We start from the raw sequence: 19,731 nt of genomic DNA, 5'->3' as shown, positions 1-19,731 counted from the left end.
ACACTGTTTTAAACACCTTGCTTTATAATGAGGTGTGATATCCAACAGAGCTAATGATTCTCAACTAGGTGCAACTTTGCACCATAGGAGAAATATCTTGAGAAAATTATTTTGGTTTTCACAAGTGGAGACTGCTATTGACGTCTAGTGGATGGGCCAAGACCACTGACCAACATCCCACAACGCACAGGACAGTCCTTCCCTCCTTTCCCGACAAAGAATTATCTGGCCCAAGAGGTCAATGGTGCCGAAGTTGAGAAATCCTATGAGAGGAAGTCCTAATGTCCTTTGTCAAAACATTTTTGGCTATTCTTGGTCCTTTGCATATCCATAACCATTTTATAATTGGCTCACTAACTTCCACAAATATACACAATCCTTTGTGATTTTTACTTAAAGTGGCACTGAATCTATAATCTGGTATTGTCCCACAGAAATACAATGTGAGTCACAAACGTGAGCCACACAGGTGATTTAAAAATTTTCTAGTGGTCAGATTGAAAAAGAAAAAAGTTAGGGCTTGGTGCTGTGGTGTAATAGGTCAGGCCTCCGCCTGCAGTGCCGGCATCCCATGAGGGCACTGGTTCATGTGCCGGCTGCTCCTCTTCTGATCCAACTCCCTGCACATAGCATGGGAAAGCAGTGGGAGATGGCCCAAGTTCTTGGGCCTTTGCACCCATGTGGAAAACCTGGAAGAAACTCCTGGCTCCTGATCAGGCCAGCTCTGGCCATTGTGGCTATTTGGGGAGCAAGACAGCAGGTGGAAGACCTTTCTCTCTGTCTCTCCCTCTCTCTGTTAACTCTGCCTCTCAAACAAATAAATAAAATCCTTAAAAAAAAGAAAAAGTAATTTTTTTTTTATTTTCAAGATTTTATTTATTTATTTGAGAGGTAGAGTTACAGACAGTGAGAGGGAGAGTCAGAGAGAAAGGTCTTCCTTCCATTGGTTCACTCCCCAAATGGCTACAACAGCCAGAGCTGCACCGAGCCGAAGACAGGAGCCAGGTGCTTCTTCCTGGTCTCCCATGCGGGTAAAGGGGCCCAAAGACTTAGGCCATTTTCTACTGCTTTCCCAGGCCACAGCAGAGAGCTGGACTGGAAGAGGAGCAGCTGGGACTAGAACCAGCGCCCATATGGGATGCCGGCAACACAGGCGGAGGATTAACCTACTGCACCATGGTGCCAGCCCCAAAAAAGTAAAAAGTTAATACAACTTTTTGGCCTTCTGGTGAAGAACAAATGAAAAAGTAAAAAATTAACAGGTGGACTTAATTTATAAAATATCTTTTAGGGGTGGGTATTTGAATCAGTAAAGGCAGCAGTTAGGATGCTTGTGTCCCAAATCAGCTATCTGACTTCCATATCTGGCTTCTGATTCCAGCTTCCTGGCAACACAGAGCCTTGGAGGCAACAGTGATTGCTCAGATAATTGGGTTTCTGCTACCCAGGTGGGAGACCAATCGTGTTCCAGGCTCCTGGCTTTGGCCCAGCCCAGCCCCGGCTGTTAATGGAATTTGGGAGGCAAACAGCACATGGGATCCTGCTCTCTCTTTGAAAGAAATTTCCTATATGTAACAACATAACCAAAATGCAAGTACTGCCATCTCAAGAAGCAATCAATGTATAAAAACTACCAGGATATTTAATATTCTTTTCTGTAATACTCAATCTTTGAATTCCTACACACAATTCATATTTACAACACGGCTCAATTTGGAGCTACATTTCAAGTACTGAATTCAATAGTCAAATGTGTCCATAATTGAAACCATCAGTTTATGGAGAAACGGTACATTTATGATTCTGGATCTGCCAAAATCATGTCCTTTATTTGGATCATTTAAAATTTCTTAATAGGTTCCAGCATTGTGGCACAGTGGCTGAAGCTGCTGCCTATCACCACACATGAGTGCAGGTTCAAGTTCCGGCTGCTCCAGTAGAACAAGATGGAGTTCCAGGCTTGTGCCTTTGGTCTAGATCAGCACTGACTATTGTGGGCATTTAGAGAGTATCTCTGTTTCTCTGCCTTTAAACCAAATAAAAATAAATTAAAATTTTTTTTCCAAATGTATCCTTTCTGGGTTTCTTATCTGTGCTTTCTTGTACTGCCTTAATTTTCCATGATAAATGGGTAAAAGTTTTGCAATGGGAAAAACTAGCATATAAAAATATTAACCTGATAAGTGTGATGGTAGTACAGCCATGATATCCCAAGAGTGTGAAGGAGGGTTCTGACAAGAGATGGCCCAAGTGTCTGGGTCCCTGCCACCCATGTGGGAGACCCAGACTGGGTTCTAGGCCCCTGGCTTTAGCCTGGCCCAGCCCTGGCTGTTGCAGTGACTTGGAAAGAGGACCAGCAGATAGAAGATTTTTCTGTCTCTCTGCCTTCCAAATAAACACAATAAATAAAAATCTTTAAAAAGACAAGAAGGAGATGATTTTTCCTCCTAAACAAACAACAACAAGAAAAAAGAGAAAGCCCTGGATGACAACTGGGCAGAGGGATGGAGGAAAGCCAGATAAGCCAGAACCAGCGGGAGGAAGCGAGACCTCTGGTGCAAGGCTGAGATCCACATTGTCCCCGGTTCTGGCACAGAGTTGTCCTCTGCAGGGTTGGCTGGAAGAAGATGGCGGAGAAGACTCGATGGACAGGATGGCTAAACTTTATTAAAAGTATTTTTAAAGTAAACATTTATGGTATATTCTTCAGAACAAGTTTACACTGATGGCAAGGTGTGTTTAGGAATTTACCTGTGCATTCAGGGTCCCTGGACCCTCTCTGTCAAAACTGTTTGTAATAAATACCTTAACTCAGGGGAGGAGGAGAGCCAGTCAAGTCTGGAGCATGAGCTAGAGATTGAAGTCAAAGGCAGAGAAACAAAAAGCAAACTGCAGATTCCAATTTCCAAGTTATTACTGACATACACTGTCAGGAAAAGAAGAGAAGGTAAGGTAGAAATATGCAAGAAGTGACCAAGAACAATGTAGGCCTGGTAACTTCTCTGCCAGAGGTCAGTCACATGATACGGCAGGCCGCCTACTGGACCCACTAGCCCAGTGGAACACACGTGGGGCTGGAAGAGGGCAGGCCTCCCAGGCAGGGCCGGGCCAGGTGCTGGGGGCTGAGCACAGGGAGGCTGCACCCAGACAAGAACACGCTCTGTTGAGCAGGAGCACGAGAGGCAAGCAGATGAGGCAAGCAAGGCACATGTTCCCAAGCATCCTGAAACCAGGCTTAAGAGGGGTCACATTCTCACCCAGCGCATGAGCATCCCAAGGAAAGGCAAGGACGGGAGGGCACAGCTTAGGAAGCAAGGTTAGGATCTCTCCCTGGTGCTTCCTCAGGAGCCAACACTTCCTTCTACAGAGGGAGAGAAGGAAAGGGACTCTCCTCAAAGGTGGGAGTAGATCCTAAGTCCTTTTTCCAATTTGAGTTACACATTCTCTGGTAAAGTGTATCTTCCCTGGGGAAGAAGAAATGCTTACAAATGCAATAATTTTCATGTCTGTCTGTAGTTTCAAGCATGGCTAGTCAGAGGATTATGCTTACACAATATTAAAACTGTTCACTGCGGAGCAAGCATTCATTGTGCAAGCCTGGAGGATTTCTGACTATACAGACGAGCAGTCAATGATGAAATACAGGTAATGGAGTTAATTTCTTGTTGAATGTGAATTTTCCCTTTGGGGAGCTTGCTCAATGTAACAGTTCCAAAGACTTTATTTAAAATCTGTTTAACATCAGTCAAAGCAGCTCCTAAAGGCGAAAGAAGAAAAGGTGCTGGACTTCAGTTAGATTCAAGTACAACGGTAACTGGGTACAGGTGCCACGTGAAAGACGACAGTGGAATTGCCCCTGTGAAGGACACACTTATCATTGTTATGTTACCATCCGTGTTTTTTTTTTTTTTTTTTTTTTTTTACAGGCAGAGTTAGACAGTGAGAGAGAGAGAGACAGAAAGAAAGGTCTTCCTTCCATTGGTTCACCCCCCAAATGGCTGCTAAGGCCAGCGCACTGCGCTGATCTGAAGCCAGGAGCCAGGTGCTTCCTCCTGGTCTCCCATGCGGGTACAGGAGCCCAAGCACTTGGGCCATCTTTCACTGCCCTCCCACGCCACAGCAGAGAGCTGGACTGGAAGAGGAGCAACCGGGACTAGAACCCGGCGCCCATATGGAATGCCAGTGTTACAGGCGGAGGATTAACCAAGTGAGCCACAGCGCCAGCCCCATGTTACCATCCATTTTTGTTAAAATAAATTAGGAATACAACTGGTTTGCATATGAATTTGAATTAAGCCTACATTCTCATTTGGTGATTCATTTTACTAGTAAATTTAATCTATTTTAAATTGATTATTACTGTGAGATTTTGCAAATGCAGCACTGCATCTAGTGGAGACAGGAGTGGAGTGATACTGTGGAATGTATATTTGGAGGGGCAGGCATTTGGCACAGAGACTTAGGATTCTGCTTGGGACACCCACATCCCATACTGGGTTGCCTGGTTCTAGTCCCAGCAGCTGTGCCTCTGATCCAGCTTCCTGCTAATATGTACCCTGGGAGGCACCATAGGATGACTCAAGTATTTGGGACCCTGCCACGGACATGGGAGATCCATTTGGGAGTTCCAGGCTCCTGGCTTCAACCTGACCCAGCCCTGGGTATTAAGGGCATTTGGGGAGTAAATCAGGAATGGGAGATCTCTCTCTCTCTCTGCCTTTCAAATAAAAAGAACATGAAAATAAAAATAAATGGAATAGGGGATTCAATTATTTAATTGAGGCAAACATTTTAGCCACTTGTTATTTGTGCCATAGTGAGGTTTGTCAAAATGTCAGTAAGTATGTTATGATTTCACTTGTTTTTTATTTTAGTTTCAATTGAGAGTCTGCAGTTCCTCTCCAGTAGCGGGCAGGAATCTACAACATGGAGGGAGGTGAGAACTCAAAATAACTTCACTCTGAATGTGCAACTGGAGTGTGTGACAAGAGAGCCAGATATTCAGCTCTAAAGTTGAGGTCAGATCTTTGTGATAAAATTCCAGGTTGGGTTTTTACATTTGCTTTCTTTGAGACGAAGGGCACATGAACTGAAAACTTCAGTCCAAGTCCAAATGTGAAGTGTAAGCTCTTATGAAAGGAATTTGGGGAGAAATGCTATAATTATAAACTAGAAAAGTTCTGAGTAGGTAGGAAGGACGGGTGAAAAGAGGAAAAAATATAAGATGAGGACAAGGGGACAGAGTGGCAATGAAGCCAGTGGACTCTGGAGTCTGCATGCAGCAGGTACGCTGTTTGTGCCTCTGGGAAACCAGAACAGAGTCAATACCTTATTGAACTACTGGAAAAATCCAAAGAGCTAAAGCAAGTAAACCAGACCTGGCTCATAGTGCAATGCAAATAAATTTCAAGTACTGTCATCACCTCCCTCCCCCAGCACTGATTCACTGGCCCATGCAAGCATTTGACTCAACCAAGAGTCACTGGTTCTCATTAGGGGGATAAGGCTCAGTACAAAGCAGAGCCCTCTCTCCCGGAATTTACATTCTATTTAGCAAAGGAACAAACCCAGAGTCAGAAAAGAGATGAGCAACAATGGTTGACATGGAACCACCAGGCAGAGGCAGAACATATTACTCCTGCCTTTTGCACTGTATCTTCAATCTATGAAAGCCAAACTGAATATTGACCAAGTTGTATGCTTCTGAAAAAATTAAATCTGAAACGTATGCATGCCCAGACACAACACGTGTAATTTTAAAACAATCTGTCACTGATAACCATTGCTTCTAAAAGCAAAAGAACAATGAAACAGTTACCACTGTTACTAGACATTAAGTAATCTAACAAACACTCTATAGAAACCATACCTCATCTTGGAACGACTTTAATCGACTACGTTTTATACTGTTAGAGGAGACAGAACAAATTGTGCCATTATGATAAATCAAATGAGGATGAAAAATTCAAAGTTATAACTTGTGATGCAGCCAAATGAAGCGTTCTTTACAGTCAAAACAGCTGAGCAGGAAAACTGTTGTAGAATGATCCCCAAAACAGATCAATTAACCGACTGATTTAAACCTCATTTAACCATTGAAAATGTAGATGAAGCAACAAAACCAATCAGGAGCACAAACTGTGCTGCACAAATGCTCTAAGACTCAGTGAAGGAAATCTGGTCTGGCAGGAAAAGAAATCCTAAAAGGAAACCCATCCAGCATTAATAGCGCCTGCTTCTGGGGAACAGGAAGGAGTAAGAGGCGGGAAGTAGGTCTACTGTGGGCATTTCTTTTAAAATAAACCTAACCGTACTTTTAATAGAAAAAGGTATTTTTACAAATTGTAAATCAAACAGAAACCTAACCAAACATATAGCTCAGAAGTATACTTGATTAAAACATCGACATATCAGACACCAGAGACTAAGACAACCTAATAAAAATGTGTAAGAGATATGAATGGACAATTCAAAGAAAAATGAATGCAAATCAGTTTTAAACAGATGAAATGATACTCAATCTCCTTCATAGTAAAAACTAATACAAATGGAAGCTACAATGACATACCATTTCTAAACTCTGAGAGAAAAATTCCCCAAATTGACAACACTGTTAGTGAGCTGGTAAGAAAAGGGATCCATACATGCTATCAAGTGGGAACACAAAACAATACAAACCCTGTAGGAGTTTTTTTTTTTAAAGATGTATTTATTTATTTGAAAAAGCACCATACACTGCAAAATAAGATTGAGCAGGGTTTTCAGTGCAAAATGTAAGGAGTTTAGAATATTTCACTCTGTCTTAATAAACAAAAGGCCTAAATACACAAACATCAACAACTCTTCTTAGATGTGAGGTCGTGGGGCCAACTGCTGCCCCCACAACTGAGACCCCAGGGGCAGCAGTAGGCTCTGTGGGAATCCTGGCTGCAGCAGAGAGCCTGGAACTGTAACTGACCAGCAGCTGGAGGCCTAGTGTGGGCAAGTTTGAGAGTGAACACTCCAGAGGGGCCCAGTCCATAGGGACCTGCACACCTTTGTGCTTTACTTCCTGGAATTGACCAGGTTCTCATACTGAATTACCAGAGAAAGAGCTTACACTTCCAGCAGGGGGGAGGGAAAAGAAGCCACTGTGAACTATGCAGAGCTTTCTATTCCTTTCAACAGATCTGTCCTCTCCAGAGAAACTATCTAACCAGACCCTAATCTGCGGAGGTTTGACCAGAGCCTAACTGAACTAGAAGAGAAACACTGCACTCAAGCCATCCAGTCCCACCTATGGGGGCTGAGGGGATGAGAAGCCTGGTGCAGTTTAGTCCAGAGCACAGGCTCGACACAGCACACAGAGCTGGAGCCCTGTGAGACTAATCACAGGCTATAGAGCTGCTGTAAATAGGCTCTCAGCCCTGTGGTGCTATGGTGCAGGGGGAGGGGAAAACAACACTAAAGTAATAAAGGCCTAATTACAGCAGTTCCTTTCAACCAGTACATCAAGGCTTTCTCGCAACAAAACATTACAAGACAGACTAAAAGACAAAAAAATAAATAAATGAAGTTTGAATAGACTGAACATGCATGAGAACCCAAGTTGGATATGGCAGGAATGTTGGAGGCACTACATCAAGAATCTTATTTAGAAGCTATGATTAATATGCTAGGGTTTTAAAGGAAAAAGTAGAAAACCTACAAGAACAGATGTCTATTGTAAACAGAAAGATGGCAATTTTAAGAAAAAAATAAAAAATAAATGCTAGGTATGGAAAACATGGTAACAGAATGATGAATGTCTTTGATGGGATTATTAGTGTATCGACCGAGGAAAGAAATTCTGAGCTGGAAGATATATCAATAGGAACCTCCAAAATGAAAAGAGAAATAAGATTGAAAAATACAGAATAAAATAGCTGGGAATTGTGGAACAGCTATAAACGGCACCTGTGTAATGAGAATTATAGACACAGAACCAATATTTGAAGACTAATGATTGAGAATTTCCCCAATTAATGTCAGACACAAAACCACAGATACAAAGAGAACACCCAGAAGGATAAATGCCAAAAGAACTATACTGGGGTAGCAAATGGAAGATCTCTGGCTCTCTGTTGCTCTTTCCATAGATAGATCGATAGATCGATAGATAGGTAGATAGATAATTTTAAAAAATCAATAAAGAAGTAGTTCTTTTTTTTTTTTTTTTTTTTTTTGACAGGCAGAGTTAGAGAGAGAGAGAGAGAAGAGAGACAGAGAGAAAGGTCTTCCTTTCGTTGGTTCACCCCCACAAATGGCCGCCACAGCCGATACGCTGCGCCGATCCGAAGCCAGGAGCCAGGTGCTTCCTCCTGGTCTTCCATGCGGGTACAAGGCCCAAGCACTTGGGCCATCCTCCACTGCCTTCCCGGGCCACAGCAGAGAGCTGGACTGGAAGAGAAGCAACTGGGACAGACCGCAGGCGGAGGATTAGCCTAATGAGCCGCGGCGCAGGCCAAGTAGTAGTTCTGAAAGAAGTCATAGGAAGAAACATTTTACCTATAGAGAAGTAGAGATAAAAATTACATCAACTTCTCAGAAACCATGCAAACATAGACAACTTTCAGTGAAATATTGAAAGTACTGAGAGAAATACATCATGATCTAGAACTTGATCATGAATTTGATTTAGAACTATGAAATTATCCTTAAAGGCTAAAAGAGAAATATAAGATTTTCTCAAACAAAAATCAAGAGAATTTGTGGCCAGTAAACATGCTTTACAAGAATTGTCAAAAGTTCTTCAGAGATGCTCGGTATGAATCCAGATTTATCTCTCTCTCTTCTAGATAGGACCCTCACTCTCCTATGCATCTTTCTCACTGAATAAAAGCTTAAAATGTAAAAAAAAAAAAAAAAAAAAAAAAAAACTTCTTCAGAGAGAAAGAAATTGATAAGTCCATAACTCAGATATAAATAGGGAAGGAAAAAAATCACAGAGTGAATGAGGTAAAATAAAAAAAAACTTTATTTTTTATTCTTAGTTAATTTAACAAGTAACAGATTTTTCAAAATAATAGTAAACACAAATCTGACTTCGTACACTTTGTGTGTGTTTATGTGTGTGTATATAAATGTTTAAACATAACGATTACATGTAAGTTGGATGAACACAGCAAGGGCATTCAGACAAGAGACAGGAATTAGGAATACTTTGTCACAAGGTACTTTTACTACTTGTGAAATGGTACATTGTTTTCTGAAAACTGGATTTGGATTAGTCACAAATGTATGTTGCTAACTCTCAGGAAACCGCTAAAAGAGCTACCAAAAGAACCATAACTGAGATGCTAAGAAAGGAGAGAAAATGGATTTATATAAAATGCTCAAGTAAAACTATGAATGACAGAAAAAAGTGTGAAAGAAAAAATGAAAACAAAGAACAAGAACAACTTACAGACAATACCAGCAAATACAGTAGCTATTAATCCAGCTGTATCAATGACCACCTAAAATGTCAGTGCTTTAATGTGCCAATTAAAAGAATTTACAAAACAAAAGCGGTGGGGGATGTGAAATGAGGAAGAAGAAAAGAAGGGGTAGGCATGTGGCCTGTTGGGACACAGGTCACTGCTGAGACCTCATCCCATATCAGAGTGCTGTGGGAACCACAAATGATACAGCAGTTCCTTTCCTACATTTATAGCCAATATAAATAAGTACATATGAGTACACAAACCAATGGATGTGAACAGAAATGTTATTAGAAGAAGTATTTATAATAGTCAAAAACTATAAGCAAAGTGAATATTCTTTAGTCACAGAATGAATAAACGATGTCATATCATACACTGAAATATAACAATGAAAATAAATGAACTACAGCTGTGTACAGCATCATGGATGAAGAGCAAATACACATAAAGGAAACTGTATATCTTAATTAAAGAATATAAGCTGGTATGACTTATTTCCACAAAGTTCAAAAACAAGCAAGGCTACCGTATGGTGTTAGCAGTTAAAACAGCAGTCATTTTAGAGAGGAGGAATGCTAATAATCAGCAAAAGATTTGAGGGTGCTACTTCCTGACCGAATTGCAGGCTATGTTCATTTTCTAAAGTTTCACCTAGCTGTTCATGGAAAGTCTGTGTACCTGTCTATGTGCATGATGTACTTTGTCAAGAAGCCTATGGAAGATAAAGACAACACATGCAAAGAGCTGGGAGGGGACATTCCCACTCTGAAGTCTTTATATGTTACATACAGAAATGCTCATGGCTAAACTGACATTCATGTCTATCATTGGATTCAATGCATCCACTGCCTCCCTCTCCTCCAAAAGCAGACAGACAGGTGAAAAAACAAGAACTGTGGAAAGCTGTCAGTTGTCAAAGCTAAGATGGTGGTTGCAAAGAATCTGTTACATGATTCTGTTATCCCTTGGGTATTATAAGTGTTCATAATAAAAAGTTTAAAAATGCACAGTTATGAGTTAGAATTCTGTTGCTTCTAATTAGACAGCTTTCAGTGCTAGATATTCTAGATGAATTTATTATATCCCAGGACTACAGTTTTAATTTCAATGATTTATCTTGACAGTTACAATTCAAGACAAACTGTAGTTGAGGCTGTGTCAAAACAAGATAAAATGGTCTCCTAAAATATGGTACTGACTTACTAGCAATCAAAGAAATGCAAATTGAAGCAGTAATGAGGTGCTGCTTTGGCTTATCAAATTGGCAAAGATCTCTTTTTAAATAGCAATATTCAGTGTTGCCTAGAGTTCAGCATAACAGGCATATCCCTTCACTGACGGGGGTATAATTCACGACAAAAATTTCGGACAGTAAAATAGCAACATGAGTAAGGAACTTGAAAAATATTCAAATTTGTGGGCCCAGTAATTGTGTTTCTGAAAATTTAGCCTATGGAAATGCTAAAAATTGTGGACAAATACTGATGAATAAGAATGTTCATTCCAGCTTTATTTATAGTAATGAGATATTACAAACTCTCAAAGGTGCTCAATCCTATGGAACAGCTAGATGATTCATGATCCAGCCATTTAACTAACACTAACGATGATACGGGAGAGCAGGGAGTATGAATCCCAGCACATCTAAGGGATGCATTCCTACCAACAGCAGGGCTCAGTGCAGAGGTACTTCTCAGAAAGAGGGAAGGAAGAGGGGGACTTGTCATTTGGTATCCTTGTTCCCACTGAGTAGCCATTTTAGAAGAATGCTTAATGATATGGAGTAATTTTTTGTTATATTGTTGAATTTTTTTATTGTTGAACTTTTAAAAGCTAAAACCACATTTTTGTTGAAAGCTAAAGAAAAAAAACATACAGAATGACAATGACATAAATATATATCTACAGGAAAAAGGCTTAGAAGGAAATACAACACAAATGGTGGGAATCAGAAAACATGCACACACACACACACACATACACACTCATGCTTTTTTTTTTTTTTTTTTTTTTTGACAGGCAGAGTGGACAGTGAGAGAGAGAGACAGAGAGAAAGGTCTTCCTTTTGCCGTTGGTTCACCCTCCAATGGCCGCCGTGGTAGGCGCGCTGCGGCCGGCGCACCGTGCTGATCCGATGGCAGGAGCCAGGTGCTTCTCCTGGTCTCCCATGGGGTGCAGGGCCCAAGCACTTGGGCCATCCTCCACTGCACTCCCTGGCCACAGCAGAGAGCTGGCCTGGAAGAGGGGCAACCGGGACAGGATCGGTGCCCCGACTGGGACTAGAACCTGGTGTGCCGGCGCCGCAAGGCAGAGGATTAGCCTAGTGAGCCACGGCGCCGGCCACACTCATGCTTTTTAACAGGACTCTTCATATCCCTGTTCTCAGGTATACACGATAGCAGACACCTCACAAAAAATTTTCTTGCTAAAGACCAGAAATTTGGTGAAAGGTGTAGGAAGAGTTGCCTTGGATTCAGTAAGAGCCTGGAAAGACCACACATATCCACTGGGCTGTAGGGTAGTGCAGCGAGAGCTTGAATGGTCACGTACCTACATAATAAACACGGGAAACAGGAGAGAAGCAAGCACTTGACATCCTCCTGGCAGCTGAGTTAGTGTGCAGGGAGATGCTACTAGGAAAGTGCAACTAGAAGAGATGAGCACAACAAAGCTGAGAAGCACAAAGTGCAAAGGCAAGGGAGGCTAAGAGCAACGGCAGTGGGATGAGACATGGGGGGATTGCAAGGCAAGTGACCTGGCAAGGGGAGAAAGAAAATTCCTGTTAGAGAGGGGAAAAAAGGAACATTATTTACACTTCTGGAAAATGATATGAGTAATGCAGAGCAGGGTCTTCCGACCTTTTGGAGGTTCAAAGAGATTGGAAGGGGTGACTCTACTGACCCGTTTTTTTTTTTTAAGATGTTATTTATTTATTTGAGAAGTAGTGTTACAGAGAGAGGGGGAGACAGAGAGGCCTTCCAACTGCTGGTTCACTCCCTAATGGCCACAATGGCCAGAGCTGGGCTGATCTGAAGCCAGGAGCCAGGAGCCAGGAGCTTCTTCTGGGTCTCCCATGCAGGTGTGGGGGCCCAACCACTTGGGCCATCTTCCACTGCTTTCCCAGGCCATAGCAGAGAGCTGGATCAGAAGAGGACAGCCAGGAACTGGAGCCCATGTTGGATGCCAGCACTGCAGGCGGAGGCTTAGCCTGCTACAGCACTGGCCTCTCTACTGACATTTTGAATAGGACAGTTTTTCAATGTGAAAATGACCTGTGCTCTGTAAACTATCAACACAAAAACTGACAACATGGGCATGCAAGGAAAGGACAAAGAAATGGGGACACTCAATGAAAGGATGATTAATAAGGAAGAGACACTGTGAAGAGGCCAAACAAAGTAACTGAAAGAGAAAACAAATACTAACATTTCCGGAAAAAGAAAGATCCAGCAGGAATTTTTTTTTTTTAAAGATTTATTTATTTGAAAGAGGTACTAAGAGATAGTGAGACAGAGATCTTCTATCTTGTGGTTCACTCCCCAGATGGCTGCAATGGCCAGGGCTGAGCCACGCCAAAGCCAGGAGCTTCATCTGGTCTCCCATGTGGGTAGCAGGGGCCCAAACATTTGGACCATCTTCTGCTGCTTTTCCCAGACAATTAGCAGGAAGTGGGATTGGAAGTGGAGCAGCTGGGATGCAAACTGGTGTGCATATGGGATTGCCAGCATCACAGGTAGCGGTTTTACCTGTTACACCACAATGCTGGTCCCCCAGTATGAAATTTTAAGGGCTACTCTATACACTTTCCATTTGAGTAAGGACCTCTTTGAAAAATCAAAGCACATGTACACATATCACATGGTGAAGAAGAGAAATATCCTAGCTATAGAATAGTAAATAGAAGTCAAATACACAATGTCATAAAAATCAATAAGAAGATCAAGTGGTGGCCTAAATCAGGATGCCAACTCAGACTCCCATCACTTAAAGCAACATATTGACTTGGATGTCCAAGGATATTGACCAAAAGGGAAAATCTCTGGCAATGTCTCTGCAGGCAAAGTCTATCCATCATTCCTGCAGCAGACAGACATGAACAGAAACAGCTGGACCCGGAGCGAGAAGATGAGAGGCTACGAGAAAGACATCTCAGTGCAGCCAAAATATATTTCACAAAACTACTCAGACCAAGTAAATTTGAAGGGAATATGGGCAGTCAAAACACCTATACACCCCCAAAATCAATAAGGCTTACAGATCTATTTTTCCAGAAATATTTCTTGTATCAATTTATAAGCTCAAGTCCCAAATATCATGGTAAAGACTCACTTCCTGGACAATTAATTATTCAGATGCCAAAACTTTGTAGTCCAGGAATGTTCAGATTACTTTTAACCCAGCAATGCACCTCCCTGTGCCTAAGTATGGCTTTGCAAAAATACAAAAACAAAACCCCAGACTCATTAGCAGGTGACTCAGTCCTTGAAGTGAGCCTATGAAGTTTCCTTCCTGAAAAGCTTATTAATGACAACAGGTACCTAAGCATACAGTACTCTTATTTCATGTCTAATACATAAGACAGTGAACCTGGAATGACAGCAAGAAGAGTCTGGAAGAAAAAGAGGAGTTGGCAACTACTATCCATGTAATAAAATGCCAGTAATTAAGCCTTTCATCCAAAAATCCTTCTTTATCTAATTTGCATTATGTACTAGATAACACACAATGGATATACTGTCAAAAGGATGAACTATGAGTTCATCCTCTGAACCGCCCTCACTGCAAAATGGATAAAATGAAAATGAAAATAAAATAGATACAGCTGGATAAAACATACAATGGAGCAGACTTATGACCTTGGTAGCAAAGGTCATAATTCAAGATAAGCCTGCAAATCACAATTCCAAAACATGTGTAGTCACCTAACATTTCATAAAGATAGTTAATGTATTCTATAATTAGAAGATAGTGAGAGGCTGGCACCATCGCATAGTGTGTTAAGCCTCTGCCTGTGGCACCGGCATTCCAAAAGGGCGCCAGTTCAAGTCCTGGCTGTTCCTCTTCCGATCTAGCTCTCTGCTATAGTGTAGGAAAGCTGTGGAGGATGGCCCAAGTGCTTGGGCCCCTGAACCTGAGTGGGAGAATGGAAGAAGCTCCTGGCTCCTGATTAGCCAGCTCCTGCCACTGCGGCCATCTGGGGGAGTAAACCAGCAGATAGAAGACCTTTCTTTCTTTCTTTCTTTTTTTCTTTTTTAAAGATTTTATTTATTTATTTGAGAGGTAGAGTTACAGACAGTGAGAGGGAGAGACAGAGAGAAAGGTCTTTCTTCCGTTGGTTCACTTCCCAAACGGCCACAACGGCTGGAGCTGCGCCGATCCAAAGCCAGGAACCAGGTGCTTCTTCCTGCACTCCCATGTGGGTGCAGGGGCCCAAGGACTTGGGCCATCCTCCACTGCTTTCCCAGGCCACAGCAGAGAGCTCAATTGGAAGAGAAGCAGCCGTGACTAGAACCAGCGCCCATATGGCATGCAGGCGCCGCAGGCAGAGGATTAACTTACTGCATCACAGCGCTGGCCCCTGATACAAGACCTTTCTGTCTCTCCCTCTCTCTGTCTGTAACTCTACCTCTCAAATAAATAAATAAATAAATCGTCAATATTTAAAAAAAAAGGAAAAAAGTGAAAGAAAATTAAAATGATAGCATAGGAAAATTTATGAGATAAATGGAAGACATGACAATACAGATAGCAATTTTCCCAAATTTACTTACAAACTCAGTGCATTCTAATCAGTATCCCAAAGATGTATGGGTGAAAACTGAAAAATGTAAATAAAAACAAAAACAGAGTAAAGGGCTAAGAAAGACAATTTTGTAGGAAAAAAGAACTTTAAGGAAGATAGAGATATCTTTTATGTTAGATATCAAGGTTTATTACATAGCTAGACTAACTAGGTATGGTGCTATGAGAAAACAGACAAATTACACAACAAAACAGAATAGAAAGCTCAGAAACAGATCAATGAATATATGGAAACCTGATTCCATTAGGCAGCCATTTCAAATCACTAGGTAGGGCCAGAGCTGTGGCACAGTGGGTTAAGCCACACCTTGTGACACTGGCAATTCTTTTTAAGACTTAATTATTTATCAGAAAGTCAAAGTTACACAGAGAAGAGGAGATGCAGGGGGCGGGGGGGGTGTCTTCCATCTGCTAGTTCACTCCCCAATGGCCACAATGGCTGGAGCTGTGCCCATCTGAAGCCAGGATCCAGGAGCTTCTTCTGGGTCTCCCACATGGGTGCAGCAGTCCAAGGACTTGGACCATCTTCTACTGCTTTCCCAGGCCATAGCAGAGAGTTGGATTGGAAGTAGAGCAGCCAGGACTTGAACTGGTGCCCATGTGGATGCCAGCACTGCAGGCAGCGGCTTTATCTGCTACGCCACAGTGCCAGCCCCACTGGCATCTCTTAACAGAGCACCAATTCTAGTCTCAGCTGTCCTGCTTCCAATCTAGTTTCCTGCCAATGTACCTGATAAGGTAGATGGCCCAAGTACTTAGGCCCCTGCTACCCATATGGGAGACTAGGTTAGCTTTCTTGGCTCCTGGCTTCATCTTAACTCAGCTCTGGCCTTTATAGGTATTTGGGTAATGAAACAGTTTCTCTCTCTGCCTTTCAAGTAAATGAAAAAGAAATATTTAAAATATGCTTTACTTACATAAATATATGATATATATATGAACATCTGGAGAGACTTCAAAACATGCATGAAAAATGTACAACATCTTTTAATTCCATTTTTGGACAAACTTGAAAGAATGAACTATTGTACGTATCTGTATGTGTGTACATACATATGGGCGTACATATTAGAGCTTCAGTCCTCATTAAGAAGCATTTGCAAGTCAATGAAATTATCTCTAAAGAAAAAATAGTAAAGAACCCAAACAGGTATTAACAAAAAATAGAAATGGTAGCAAAAACATCACAAATTATTTTAATATTATAAATAACTGAATAAATACACATTAAAACAACAAGAGCTTATAAAAATGTTCATAGTAGTTAATGACACACAAATTGGAAACAATCTCAAGGTCGTGAACTGTTGAATTAATAGAAATTCTTTTGTGACATGTTTACAATAGAATTGTGATGAAATAATCTATTGCTACATACAGAAAAATTGATAAATTTATAGACATAATGGTATTAAAGAAGCCATACTAAAAATATACCTTTTGAATGGTTCAGAATAGTGGTTACCTTTGTAGGTGGGGGATGATAGCAGGAGACATGAGAGAGGTCTTTGGAGTGCTAGTCATAGAAGTAAAATGACTTTACAAATAAATCAAGATGTATATTTAGAATTAGTATACTTTAGTGACACGTTACACTACAGAAAAATTAACATTAAAATCAAACCTAGGTATAAGTTACTGCTTATAAAATAGATTAATGATGGAATATTATTATCCAGAGTATTAAGAAAGTGTAGACATGACATGACCATGTGATACAACCTTACTAAAGGGATGTTTGGTAACATGATGAACTTCTCCAGAAACTAGGGAAAATCTTTTAGCACAATAAGGAATATCTAGAGAAAACCTATAGTCAATATCAAACTTAACAGTGAGAAACTGGACACCTTTTCCCTAAGACTAGGAATAAAGCCATGATGTTCTTACAACTCTATTCAACATCATACCGTAAGACGTAGCTAATGTATTAAAACAAGAAAAGGAAATAAAGTATACATAAGTGAAAAGGAAGACCAAAAATTTTAAATTACCTATATATAGGAAATCTCAACAAGTAAATAACAAATAAACCACTATAAAAAAGTACTAGCTGTAAAATATATGATTAATATATACAAAAGTAAATTGCCTTAATACATACAAACAATGCCCAATTGTAATCTGAAACTTCAAAAAAATGCCATTTATAATAGCCCTCAAAAAACCCACTTCTATGTATATCTAACAAAATTATGTACAGGAGTTACATGCAGAAAAGTAGAAAGCTAAACAAATCAACAAAGATCCAAATAAAAAGAGAAACATTATGTGTAAATGAACTGGAGGACTGAGTATTTTTAAAATGCCATTTTCCCCCAACCTAATCTATAGATTCAATGCAGTCTCAATCAAAATCCTAGCCAGCTATTTTGTAGATACTGGTAAAGTGATTCCAAAGCGTATATGGAAAGAAAAAAGATCTAAAAAAGCCAACACAATACTAAAAAAGATGAAAGCTGGAGGACCCTCACACTACCTAATTTCAAGACTTACTGTAACTACAACAATTAAGACAGTAAGGTCCTGGCCAAAGAAGACGAGATGAATGGAACAGGAGAGAAATCAATCCACACAAATACAGTCAACTTATCTTTCACAAAGGATTTTGCAAAGGCAATTCTATACAGAAAGGAGAGCCTTTTCAACAGAGGGTCTTAGATAAATCAGGCATTCACATAAATAATAATAATAATAATAGAAAAGAGAGCCTTTCAACAAAGAATCTTAGAAATCAGGCATTCACATAAGTAATATTAATAATAATAAACCAAAACACAGAACTTATACCTTTCACAAAAATCAACTCAAGAGGGATTACAGAGCTAAATTTAAAGACAAAACTCTAAAGCTTTTAGAAGAAAACACAAAAGAAAACCTATGTGACTGTGGATTTGGTAAAGCTTATAGTTACAGCACTACACTAACAGATTGTACACTAACAGCACAATCTAACGTCTGCTCTGAAAAAGATGTTATGAAGATGAAAGACAAATCTGACTGAGAGAGGATACATGTAAAGCTTTCCTTGTTAAGAAATGGGGGAAAGATCTGAACAGACAGCTTACCAAAAAAAAAAAAAAAAAAAAAAAAAAAAAAAAAAAAAAGATATCCAGATGGCACGTAAGTATATGAAAAAAAAGCTCAACATTATTTGCCACTGAAGAAATGCAAATCAAAGCAACAATGAAATACTACTAGCAACTGTGAGAATGGCTAACCACCAAACACCACACAGTACCAAACGCTGTCTCCAACGCAGAGCAACTGTAGTTCTCTTTTACTGCTGACAGCAATGAAAATGCTAACAGCACCTTAAATGCTGTGCAGCACCCTATAAAGCCAAGCATAGACTGAACATCAATTTAACAACTGTGTTACTAATTATTTATCCAACTAATTTGAAAGCTGCACTAGTCAGTCTACGCCAGGCCAAAGCCTGTTATGGAATTCAATCTAGGTCTCCCATACGGGTGGCAGGGACCTAACCATATAAGCCATTACTACTGCCTCCCAGTGTGTCCATTAGCAGGAAGCTGAGCCTGGACCTGAATCTAGGTACTCCATTATGGGATGCTGGATTTCCAAGCAGTAGTTTAACCACTGCCCCTAGGAAAGACATCCTTGAATGTGTGAGTGGATAAACAGTCTGTGCCATATCCATGAAGATGCAAAAAACATGAAAGACTCTTAAATGCATGTATGTGCATCTTAAAAGCCACTGTGAAAAGGCTACATACTATGTGATCCAATTATATGACAAAATGAAAAATTACTTAGAAATGGGGGGAAAGATCAGTGGTTGTCAGGGGCTTAGGGAGAGGTAGAGAGAACTGAATAGTGAAGTGCATGAGATTTTGAGGTGGTCAGACTCATTATGTGATACTATGCACTAATCAAAACCATAGAACTTGAGGTGGGCATTTGGCACAGCAATAAGCATACTACTTGGGATGCCCACAACTCATGTGGGAGTCCCTAATTCATGTCCCGGCTCTGCTTCCAATCCAGCTTCCTGTCAATGCACACACTGGGAGGCAACAAGTGATGGCTCAAGTAGTTGGGTTCCTGCTACCCACATAGAAGATCTGGAATGAGTTCCAGGTTCTTGGCTTTGGCCTGGCCCAGTCTTTGCCCTTATGGATGACTTGGAGATGAAACAATGGATAGAAGAATCTCTCTCTTTGCCTTTCAAATCAGTAAAAAATTTTAAAAAACTAAAAATCATAGGGCTTTATAGCACAAATAGTGGGTGGGTCTTAATGTATACAAACTTTAGCTCTGTGATTTCCCTCCCCAAAACATATACTCAAATCACAAGAAAAACATCAGAGAGATCTCAAAGGATGGTCTACAAAATATTTAATCAGTTCCCCAAACTGGCAAGTTATGAAAAGTCTGAGAAATTGTCTAGCCAAGAGAAGCCTAAAAAGACGTGTTTATTAAGATAGGATCCTGGAATAGATAAAGGACATTTGGCAAAATC

The 19,731-nt window shown here is 40.6% G+C and overlaps 1 protein-coding gene across 3 annotated transcripts in view; it reads right to left on the bottom strand.

Annotated features, from left to right (window-relative positions):
- Window positions 1-19,731, bottom strand: part of LOC133750638 (S-adenosyl-L-methionine-dependent tRNA 4-demethylwyosine synthase TYW1) — a 221,777-nt gene that overhangs the window by 57,414 nt on the left and 144,632 nt on the right. Inside the window, exon 14 of one of the 3 annotated variants that reach the window (XM_062180248.1) lies at window positions 11,904-12,198. The exons of the other annotated variants lie outside the window; for them this stretch is intronic. Coding sequence (XP_062036232.1) covers window positions 12,091-12,198 — 108 coding nt within the window. The 3' untranslated portion in view covers window positions 11,904-12,090. Of the gene's footprint in view, window positions 1-11,903; window positions 12,199-19,731 lie in introns of those variants that run through there. 3 annotated transcript variants of the gene reach the window in all.

This window comes from Lepus europaeus, chromosome 21 (genome assembly GCF_033115175.1).
Source record: "Lepus europaeus isolate LE1 chromosome 21, mLepTim1.pri, whole genome shotgun sequence".
Taxonomy (NCBI): Eukaryota; Metazoa; Chordata; class Mammalia; order Lagomorpha; family Leporidae; genus Lepus; species Lepus europaeus.
Note: the sequence above shows the minus strand (reverse complement) of the source record. Positions and strands in the feature narration are given on the sequence as shown.